At 43.0% G+C, this 11,190-nt stretch overlaps 2 protein-coding genes across 2 annotated transcripts in view; both read right to left on the minus strand.

The window, feature by feature from the left end:
- Nucleotides 1-11,190, minus strand: part of LOC144232367 (X-linked retinitis pigmentosa GTPase regulator-like) — a 53,499-nt gene that overhangs the window by 9,094 nt on the left and 33,215 nt on the right. Inside the window, exons 15-16 of the mRNA XM_077765202.1 lie at nt 2,759-2,872; nt 1,466-1,523 (exon numbers count right to left, since the gene is read on the minus strand). Of these exons, the coding sequence (XP_077621328.1) occupies nt 1,466-1,523; nt 2,759-2,872 (172 nt within the window). The remainder of the gene's footprint in view (nt 1-1,465; nt 1,524-2,758; nt 2,873-11,190) is intronic.
- LOC144232223 (uncharacterized) overlaps nt 10,745-11,190 on the minus strand; it is a 1,453-nt gene continuing 1,007 nt past the window's right edge. The window contains exon 3 of the mRNA XM_077765013.1: nt 10,745-11,190. This exon is cut by the window's right edge and continues 13 nt beyond it. Coding sequence (XP_077621139.1) covers nt 10,745-11,190 — 446 coding nt within the window.

Genomic DNA, 11,190 nt, shown 5'->3' on the forward strand with positions numbered 1-11,190 from the left:
CTCCATCAAGCCTGACTTAAGGGATAAATACTAAAGAGGGCGTGGCGCTGGAGCACAGGACAAGGTCTACGCTGCATATTTCCTGAAAGACTGATTTAAGGGAAAAAAGCCCAGAATGATCTGAGCGACGCTGTAGACATTTGCATGACCAGTACCCAGACATAGCTACAAAGGTTAAGTGTTAGGAAAGACTTCCGTAAAATATAAAGTAGCTTTTTTAAATTAAATTCTTTGCACTCAAATGGACATGTTACTTTTTAGTGTTTCAAATTGATCTATGTGTTATATAGTTGAAAAATGACCTTTTTTTATTAAAATTTTTTAATGCTTATTTATTTTTGAGAGAGAGAGAGAGAGAGAGAGTGTGAGCGAGTGGGAGAAGGGCAGAGAGAGAGAGAGGGAGATAGAACCTGAAGCAGGCTCCAGGCTCTGAGCTGTCAGCACAAAGCCCGACGCGGGGCTCAAATCCACCCCGTGGCCTGAGCCAAAGTCGGATGCTTAATCGACTGAGCTACCCAGGTGCCCCGAAAAATGATCTTTTAAATACACTCTTGAAGCATATGCACTCCTTTAATTTTATATTGTCAACTACTTAAATCTTACTTGTAATTTATTTTTATCATTTTAGACTACATGCTAAAAAAACTTACAGATGATTAAATATTTTAACATTTTCCTTAAAATATTCTAAAACTACTCTTTCTGCAGAAGTCAGAAGGAAAAAAGTAGTAAGGGAACTATTCTTCCTTCTGCCTAAGTTCAGATCAGATATCCACTGCTATGAATGGTTATTTTCAATGAGAACACAGCAAAAAGCACACTTTGATGCGATGGTGTGGAAACATGATATAGAGGTGGGCTGTACAGCAAAAAGAGATAGAATGTAGGTCTCAAGGGTAACCACAGTCCCCTCTATTCTGTGGCAGCTGTTCTGACACCAACAGCCAGGCTTGGGGAAGGACCTGTCTTAAATGTCCATGATAAGATCAAAGAGTCAGGTCTGAGCTCTGGGGGGATGTGAGGCGAGTGACGGCGGTGGCTCCAGGCCAGCCTGATCATTAGCAATGGGGTCTGGCAGTGCCCCACCGGGCATATAAATCGAGATGTGGGACAAAAGCCCAACTACTACTACTGACTGAAAAAGAAAAAAAGGCAGTGAAAAGGCTGTCCTAAACCACTTAACGCTGACACAGTAGCCATGAGTGATGTGAATATTTTATGTGAAGAAGTTGTGGTGGTATTAATGAGAACAAATAAGCCTGTTGTCACATTGATTTCATAGCTTGTTATGAGAGTCAGGTGACAGTAAAGATAAAATAGAATACAGGTGTAAAAGGTTTAACGACTTAGTGACGGCATATACGCGCACACGTGTGTGTGTGTGTGTGTGTGTGTGTGTGTGTGTGTGTGTGTTTAGGTATCTAGTCTTTTGGAAGTATGCTTTTGAAGTTAAATGTGTTCACACCTTTTGGATTTTCATTGTATTCACAAAGAGCTCGTTCCTCTTGGTTGGTTTTCTCGTCCTATAAGCGATAAAGAAACAATGTAATAAAAAACATAACTGAGATGGCCTCGAAAATGTCTTCCTGGATTCAGGCAGGGGTTCTCGAGTCCGCCTCTAGCAAATAACATAAACAGGCAACTACTGCTTCACTTTGCTGGGCTTTTGCTTTAGATGTGGAGTCCCTTCTAGCTTAAAGTTCTATGATTACAAAAAGCTGCACGATTCTACTCAAAGAAGATTCAGGAATGTTAGTTGGTATATGAATTAGCTCAACATTTTATGCCGTCAGACTGGAGTTTAAGGAATTCAATGTTAAAGAGTTTTACGGATCCCCCCCTACCTGGAGCTCATAAATATTCCTTATAAATCTGTCCCTCCCTCTGAAAGAAAATAGCAATTGCTAGAACATTTTTTTTTCTCAGTGAGAGGAAGGAGTCTTGAGAAAGAAAATGACCTCTACAGCACAATCCCATTTTGAAAATTAAAAACACACGGACGTGAAACAACACACGTTTTATAAGGGGTACAGACACTGAAACTGAAACTGAATCAATATAGTGTCATTGAGTTTGGGTTTCTGAATTCCACGCTTGTGAAATTAATGCAGAGCAGCGTGAGCGAATGAATGATTTCAAACCTACCAAAGGTCTCCTAGCAGTGACACTCTTGGACAAAACTGCCAAAAAGAAGAGATGTTTCTGGCATTCCTAGCTCCACTCTCAGGCTGACACTCCTCGGTGACAGCGCCTCCTCTGCCTCCTATAAACCCTTTCTTCTATGCCATGTCGGTGCAGAACTGTTCACAGCCTCCAGCACTGCTGTGAACAGCATTCACTTAAACACATACGTGTAAACACGTGCTTGTATGTGTGCACGCGCACACGTCCCATTTCTGCCACTTGAAAAGGGCTCCTAACTTTGTCATTTCATCCTGTTAGGGAGCCAGTGCTGAACCTTTCCGGTAATTTCTCAACAGTGCACTATACCAGCCCGTATCAGTTGATTTCCACTCAAGCGGGGAGCAGAATGCCACCAAGAAGTGTGGAAAGTGTCAGAAACAAAGTGTGCCTAAGTCATCAAGTTACCAAAATCTTTTCCTACAGCACATGAACGAAGGTGTTCAGAGAAGTATTTCTGCTCCCAGAGGAAGCTGGCCTCTGCCCTCTGCAGCGGCCACGGAGCCCCACGCTTTCTCTTAGGCAGGATGTCAGGGTTTAAGCACATATCCTCATACCTTTTCAGTGGAGTCAATACCTTTTCAACTGAGTTGTCATGGGTTTCAGCTGCAGGAAACTTTTCCTCGCCTTCCAGATACTCATCAATTTCACTCATGTCCTCTAGCTCTTCAATTTCTGAAAATTCATGATCCTGTATCAAAATTGACAATCAGGGAAGAGTTAACATTTTCTTCTTTTCAAAAAAGGCATTTGATATTGCTGTCATAAATAACTTATACCATTCTCAAGGAACACATAGAATGTGGATTGAAATGCTGAAGTGAAAGAAATAAAAGGCTGCATAATCTATGATGCATGCCAAGTTACTATATTACCAGGGCTTTTTATGCACATCGTTCTAGTTCAACATTTTCAATGGCTAGGATTTCCAAAATTCTATCTGCGTCTATGACAAGGTTAAACTGGGGGGAAAACTAAATATGCTTTCTGAGCTATCTCAAAAGAATGCTTTTAAACTTTAGAGAAGTTAAAAAGCTTTCTACTGTAGCATTATAACATGACCACATCTATATATTATATTCACTTTCCAAAACATAGGGATTTAAAATCACTCTAGAAGTACAATTCACTGATATTCACAGAGAGAGAGAGAGAGAGAGAGAGAGAGAGAGAGAGAGATAAGTATAATTACTTACATTCCAGGAAGAAGATAAAGGGACGTAGGCAGTTTAAATGGTCTGCTCTTGGTTAGTTAAAGCAGAGGGAAAACCAAACAGAGGCAGAACTTAGTCCATCTGGCTCCTGTCCAACTAATCCAAATTATAAGACAGNCTAGTTGTCAGCATAGAGCCCGACACAGGGCTCGAAACCACAAACTGTGAGATGGTGACCTGAGCTGAAGTTTCTCATGGTCACCTTCCTAGTGGCTATTTGGCTACGGATAAGCCGGACACCCAAAGGAATCTTTCATGGGTAGTTTGAAAATAATACTTCTAATAATTAACTCACCTCTCTTCTGGCAAAAATACAGAATGTGAGAGTTCAGGCTAGGGAGAGGATATGTTTAGATTTCACACCTTATTAATGGATGTACGTGGCATCCTCAGGCCAGTAGCAATAAGGGTGTGGCCTAACAGCACTGCCACTAAGGACAAGCAATCTGGAAGCGAAGTCTTCAAATTTAAAAGAGTTTCAGAAGTTGCTCTGGGTGGGCTTGACTTAGGTCAAGCAAAGGTCGGTGCTTGTGAGAGGGCAACGGGGAGAGGAAAGCGGGTGCCAGGGTAGATAGGTACATTAAAGGATGCGCTGTACCTTTAGGCTGGGTAGGGTTAACGACAAGGTAGCTACCATTTGCCAAGAATTTCTAAAGCTTTCTTTTTTGTTCTAAATGACTTTATTGTATATTATGCCCAGCCATAAGTACATTATGAGTAGGTGAAATGACCAGAGACTACCCTGGAGGGGAATGGAAAGCAGGATTACTATATTTAAGACTGATGGCTGATGGACAGAGGTATTCATGAATGTACATAAATGAAGGCCAACTAGAAAAGAACAGTGTTCCTGAGACAGAGAATTTCAGACTCTGTCCAACTATCTCCCAGAGGAAGGGTCAGTGAGTTGTGTTCTAGCAAAGTCCTTTTCACTTGGAGAGTTCCACTAGTTTAGCATCTGGTTCAACCCGTCATGCCAGTTAACTAAGGTATCAATATAACCATAGGACAACATCATGCAATTGTACAAAGGAACATGAGATTTTATCCTATTTTAGAAATAAGCAAAACACTCATCTCTTATATTGAACTATAAATTTACTCATTAACTTTATGAAAATCTGCAACAATGAACAACTGCTGAATGATATCATCTTCTCAATTTGAGAAAGCTCTTAGAAAACATTTTCACTAGAAACCACATCAATTGTAGCACGTTGCACTTAAGCACATTGAAAATTAATCTACTCACATCTGGACAACTACTTTAAATCACATACAGTACTTACCTTCAAACCGAAACAATTTAGGAGAGATTGGCAGAATACTATCATTTTACAAAGAGAAAGGGTAAAGTTTAAATACATTCTTGTCACCACAAGCACATAAGACGTAAGGCAGTCTAGAATGGTCAGTGGAAAACACATGCTATGTTGGGACCCCAGTAAAGAAGCAAATGGGCCTGGCTCCCACAAGACGACTGCTGTGCCACTGGTCAGACACAGCACAAGCTGCTGCAGCCTGGGATCTGGCCCAGGGCCACGCGTTTTACATTTCTTACGAAAAATACCAAGAAACCAAACGTTCCTCGTGAGGTGTCACTTTGCTTAAGAGTACGATCACATTGCATACTTGGAAAACTAGAGGTTGCCATCAGAAACTGGCATAGTGGTCACCCTGGGGGGAGGGGAAATGCCTGTAAGAAGGTTGAAGGGGAGCCACGGGGGAGCTGACAGTGTGCCCTTCCTTGATCTGGATGTTGACTATACGTGCAGGTTCAGTTTGTGGAAGATACACTGAGCTGGATATACATGCACGAGATTCACTCTTTTCAGTATGTATTATATTCCAAAAAAGAGTTTTTTAAAAAGTTTTGAAAAGATATTGTAAAGTGTAAAATTTTGTGCTAGGATTCTGGATTGGTGAGATGCCTCGATGTCATGTAGGGCGATGTTTTCCAACAAGGTAAGTAGAGCACAAAACGTTGTATCTGTATCATACTAGGTGGGCAAGTGTATAGTCTAACATCTCAATTTCAAAGTTTTTTAGGACAAGAAGGATTAACATGTAAGTTCGTGTTTATACTACCCTAGAAATCACTGAGGCCTGAGGAGAGAAGGAAAGGCATTCAACACAAAGACCTAACTACTGCTTTCCAAGCTCTGCTCCATCAGTTATGGCAAGGTGCCTAATTAATATATTTTACAGTCTCTCTGTAAAATGGGAGGATGATACCAGCAACACCTACCTCGGAGGGTTCATATCAAGATGAAAAAGATGACTTACAGAGAAAATAACAAAAACAAACAATAAGTATCTGCATAGAAACAAAAGTGATTTAAAAAATAAATATATGCGATTTTAAGACTCCCTGGTGTACAATGAGGCCTACCTATCCAAAAAAACCAAAACCAAAACAAAACAAAAAACCCAAAATGGTTGGACACGTTTGCACCATAATGTCCCAGAACTTATCACCAGAAAATGGTTCATTTAAGGTGTACACCCATTTGTTCTACCCTCTTGTACACATCCCTTTATCCTTGCCGGGAGCCTGGCAGCTAGAGCAGGCAAGGCGAGAAAGCAGGAACGGTCCAGGAGCAGCCCAGGATGACAGGGAAGTGGAGGCGCCACTCTGACTGGGCTGTGGGCCGGTGCTGCCTCAGGTTTCCAAGAGAAGTTCGCAAAACACGGTTTCGGTATAAAATTTCCGGGTATTTCAATGTTGGCAATGGACTCAAATGTTAAAAAAAAATCACTGTGTATGCCAAACAAAGTCAGTCTGCAAGCCAGAGCACACCTATGGACTCCCAGGTGGGCCTCCAAATCATCAGCTTCTCATGTCACTACTTTGTAATCCCCAGACTTTTCCTTCTCTCTCTGCACCAATCCCTGAGCTCACTCCTAACCCGGTATCTCTACCACCAAATCCATTCTGGTTGGACTCTGACAAGCAGGCCTGCAACTGTCAATCTAATGCTCAGCATACAGAACCTCTTGCTGGTAGGCAGTTTCATGCGCTGAGTTATTCTTTAATCTAACTTGATTAAAAAAAAAAAAAAAACAGTAGGATACAGGGAAATCGGTTGTCCGGTAGCAGTGATGACGCCTAACCGTGTGAGTACCGTTGACTCTCACCATGCTTCAGACGCTGAGGGGCACGGATGACCCGTGGATGGTGTGCAGAGGTTCACTCTACCCCATATTGAAGAGTTATTTATCATTATTGTTAACTCACTCCGTTCCCATAGATCTACTGTCTTAAGTCAATTTGGGGGGGGGGAGGTAGCTATGTGGTTTTTAAACAGAAGTCAGGTTCACAGGACTAAATTCATGCACATCTGTCAGTGATTAGGAGATTTGTGAGGGTAGTTCTGCACCTGACTTGATATGGTCAGAGGGGACAGAGTGACACAGGTTGCCATTTGCTGAATACCTCTAACATGTTTCATGTGTTAACTAATTTAACTACCCAAAGACCCTTCCCTTTCTAAAAAGAAAGAAATAAGCCTCAGGAAAGTTGAAAAGAAAAGAGAAAAGAAAAGAAAAGAAAAGAAAAGAAAAGAAAAGAAAAGAAAAGAAAAGAAAAGAAAAGAAAAAAGAAAAGAAAAGAAAAGAAGAGAGAAAAGAAAAGAAAAAAGAAAGAAAAGAAAAGAAAAGAAAAAAGAAAAGGAGAAAAGCTCTTCCAGGTGTTTACACAGCTAATGTGTGAAGGGCTGGGGTTCTGAATCCAGGCCTATCGGGTGCCAGGGCCCAGGCTCTTTCCCAGCTCTGCCCGAACAACGCGAGGACCAGAACTGCTGCCCTCAGAGCTGTTCCCCTCACGTGCTGAAATTCAGGGGTCTGTAGGCTCTTCCTTTTTGTTGAGAAGCTCGCTTCAACAACATCCTATGCTGATGTACCCTCGTGTAGAGTCATCACAGGTAAAAGTCTAAGATGGTCTTCCCAGGGCACCAAGTCCCCGATCCTATTCCTCTGCAGGGCAGGCTTCCTGGGGCGCCCGCCCAGCCTCTGCCCTGCCTCCGCCAGACCTCTCTGCTGCCCTCTGCCACTGCTTCCTTGGCTGGAGCGGCACCTCCCTTTCCTAGAAAGTGTTCCTACCCAGCCTCCTTCTCAGACTTCCCTCGCTCAACGTCCGCCTTACCCACTGATGTTTCCTCAAACTCAGTCTTCAGTTCTCTTCCCTTCTCATACCACGAGTGCCGTCTTCTCTCACTCAACTCCATGCTTTTATCTCCCCATAAAAGCTGGCAACACCCAGCCATCTCCCCTGAGCTCCAGGCCCAGACACATACCTGTCTGCTGAACATCTCTGGGATCAACAGGCCCCAAGCAGGCTCCTAAGTCTGCCCCTACTCCTCTGTTCCCAGCCGTGGCGAATGGCACACGTTCCACCCGGTTCTTCAGGCACAAACAGGAAGAACCTGGCCTTTCCCCTCCCTCCAAGTTACATCTCTTTACTGAGCCCTCCAATTCTCTCCCTAAAGTTCTTTTGATAGCACATGACACCAACTCTCTGTCCACGCCGTCCCAGTTCAGCCCCTCTTCTGTCTCTGTCTGGTCCCCTAGAGCTGCGTCCTCACTGGCGTCCCCGGCTCCGGTCCTCTTCCTCTCCGACCCGCCCTCCACGCCGCTGCCAGAATGTTACAAAGGGCCAAGTGTGATCATCTTTATCTTGCTGTTGAACCACTTTTATAAACACATAAGGCCCCCTGCCTCTGTATCCAGGACCAAGAGACCCTCTAGGCTGCGGGCCCACTGAAACACGCCCCGTGGCCCCCAGCCTGGAAAGCCACAGATCTGTTTTCAGATCACAGCTGCGTGTTTGCGTAGTCCTAGCTAAGAACACGGGGGTACGAGGGGACGAAAGGGCACTGTTAAGCCGCCATTAGAGGCAGAGCTAGAGGAACTCTTTTTACCTGGTGTTCTTTCAAGAAATCTGTACCTACCTAATGTCCCTGACAGGTAACAAGGCCACGGAGTTGGACTATAAGCAGCCCTCATTTCTTGACATCTACCTGATTTCGGAGAGCTTCCGTTCTCTTTTTGGTGCTTAGATACACGCTTATTGGTTGAGTGAATCGTAGGCAACCAAATATGAAGTTGTAGGCCAGGTACAGAGGAAGGAATGAAGGAAGGAGGAATTACAGCACCTTCCTCTACGGCAGCCTTTTGTCTTTACAGATGCGAAGAGCAAGTTTACGTCTATAACGAAGTAAGAGAAAACAGCTCCGTGCACTCACCTCAAGAGCTGCTCTTCGGCAGCTGCAGACGTTCGAGTGGAACTCCTTTGTAGCTTCCCTTAAAGTATTGTTCTGCCAGAGTCCTCCTTGCAACTGTAACTCAATGGACTCTGCATACACAACTCACACTGGCCTCGGTACTGGTCAGTGACAGGCTATAATCAAAGCTTGATCAACCAGCAGGTGGGGACGATACGGAAGGGAACGGGTTATTCCAAACGATTTAACCTAGTACTAATTCCCATCTCCAGATGCCTAGGCCTGTGCTCTTCTAACCAGAACACTGGGCCTGCACGAGCTACTATTCCTAAAAGAGCACAGAACATGTTTTTGGCCAAGGAAATGTGAAGAAATGGGCAGGAAACACTGTTTGAAAAAGCGCCTCTCTCGACCAGTTCCAATACTGAGATGGCCACCGGTAAGAAGTCCATTTCAGCACTGCTGGCTGATGATGTCTTCGCGGCAAGAGGAATGCCCACACCTTTTACATTAGTAACTTGAGTGTAAGAGTTTCTCTTCTCCCTGAAGGCTTTTCCTTTATGAACTCCTCTTCAATCATCCGTCTCAGTTAATCATTTTAAGTCGACTTTTTCAATAACCATGAGGCCCTAGAACTGACAACATGGCACGTACACTTTGCCAAAGCATCAACTCTACACCACTGGCACTTACTGAACGTGGCAGAATTTGGTAGAACTGTGCAATGCCAAATTAGCATATTTGGTTAGTTAGGGGAAGCAACCAGAGAGCCCTGCAGCGAAAACAAAATCTATAAGTGCTCCTAGGATTTTCTTCTCTTTGTACTCTAGTCTTTCGCCCCTGATTCTTGCTCATGGAGAATCAAATGTGCAAAGGATCCCACTTTACAAAATTCACAGGAAGTTTACCATCAAGATCCTCCTCGATAAAAGAAAGTATAAGAAATCCCTAATGCCCAAGATCTGGAAGGGACCAGAGCAGTGAATCCATTGAAAAGGGAGCTATGAATAAAGAACAATCTGGCTGCATTATACATACTGAACATCTTAAGGGAAGATTGAATTTACACTAATAGAAATCCAGCCTCCCTAAAATTCCATACACAAACAATATACGCTTAATGTTTATTTTACTTGAAACATTCCGACAAGCAACAAACTGAGAATTACAGAGTAGTCAGCGGAGGACAGGTTGAAGGGTACATCATAGACACCAGGGATGAGGATTCTAACAGGACAGTTAAAGGTCAGAAGTGATGGTTTAGAAATACAGAATGACAGAAGACAAGAGACGTGAAAGCTGCCATAAGTTTGTATGAGTAAAGATCATTATTTTATAGAAACTCAATTAATTTTAAAGTATAGTTTTTCTTCCTTAAAAAACTCTTCTGCAAAACAACAAACACGATGGGAGGAAATCAGCCTGTTCGAATGAAAGAGTCTGAGTTAAAAGGGACTGGAGTTCTATTATCTAACCTTTTCCTTTTCNAAAGTTGCACATACTTCCAGAATAGACATTTAAGTTCATCTCCACTTCATGAGATATACTGCCAGTTGCCCAGGCAGTCACTGAAAGACATCACATTACAACCCAAGCCCCGAATCTAGCTGTCACTTGGTAGACTGTTGCAAAAAGGACACATAAAAGGTAAAAAGACAGCACTACTTTTTAAACATGTGAGTCTTCCATTTTAGGTCTAGAAAGCCTTAAAAAAATCTTCAGAAAATCTTATAGAATTATTCTACATAATAGGCAACTTGTAATCAGGGACTGAAAGAAATGTATGAGAAATGAGATGTTCTCATGGCACTTAAAGGTCTGTGCCATCTTTAAAGGGACCATTTTGTATATACAAACGGTCTCTAATGAGGAATATATAACGTTAACTATCTACTACGACCATTTTCTAGTGACAGAGTTATAATTTGGAGGGAAAACATACCAAAACATTAGCTTAAGAGGAGCCAAATTTACCAATGCCTTGTGTTGTCTTATCAGTCGCTGCTGTAAGACACACAAAGTGACCGTGACATAAAATCAATTTAATACGATGCACTTAGTGCCTATTACATGTAAAATGTTCAAATTATTTGTCTGGATGTATCAGGTCAAATTCAAATTCAAATGTTACTTCAATTCTAAATAATGTGGTAATACATTATTCCAGAATTTTCTGGAACCTGGCAGCCCATTTTCTAAAACCTGTTTTGACTGCTCCGGCATTTTGAACCTCTGTACCTCATGCTCTTTCCCCTTTCCCTCTGGGTTAGGGATAAACTTTCTGGGGTAAGCCTTATTTTTGTCGTATCTCACAGACCCTTTGATTTTGCTCACTTTGCCGGACTCTCTTCCTTCGCCCTGCCTTGCCTGTTTTTCCCTCTCTTCGTCTCCCGTCTCCGCATATTTCCCCTCTTCTTCCTCACCGTCCTCGTCTTCCCTCTCCCTCACTCCCCACTCTGCTTCCTCCCCCTCTCCTTCCTCCTCCCCTTCTTCCTCTTCCTCCTCTTCTCTGTACCCCTCCCCTTCCCCCCCTCTTTCCTCCTCTTCCTCCCCCACCTCCTCTTCCCCCTCGC

This window comes from Crocuta crocuta, unplaced genomic scaffold, assembly GCF_008692635.1.
Source record: "Crocuta crocuta isolate KB4526 unplaced genomic scaffold, BGI_CrCroc_1.0 scaffold301, whole genome shotgun sequence".
NCBI classification, from domain to species: Eukaryota; Metazoa; Chordata; class Mammalia; order Carnivora; family Hyaenidae; genus Crocuta; species Crocuta crocuta.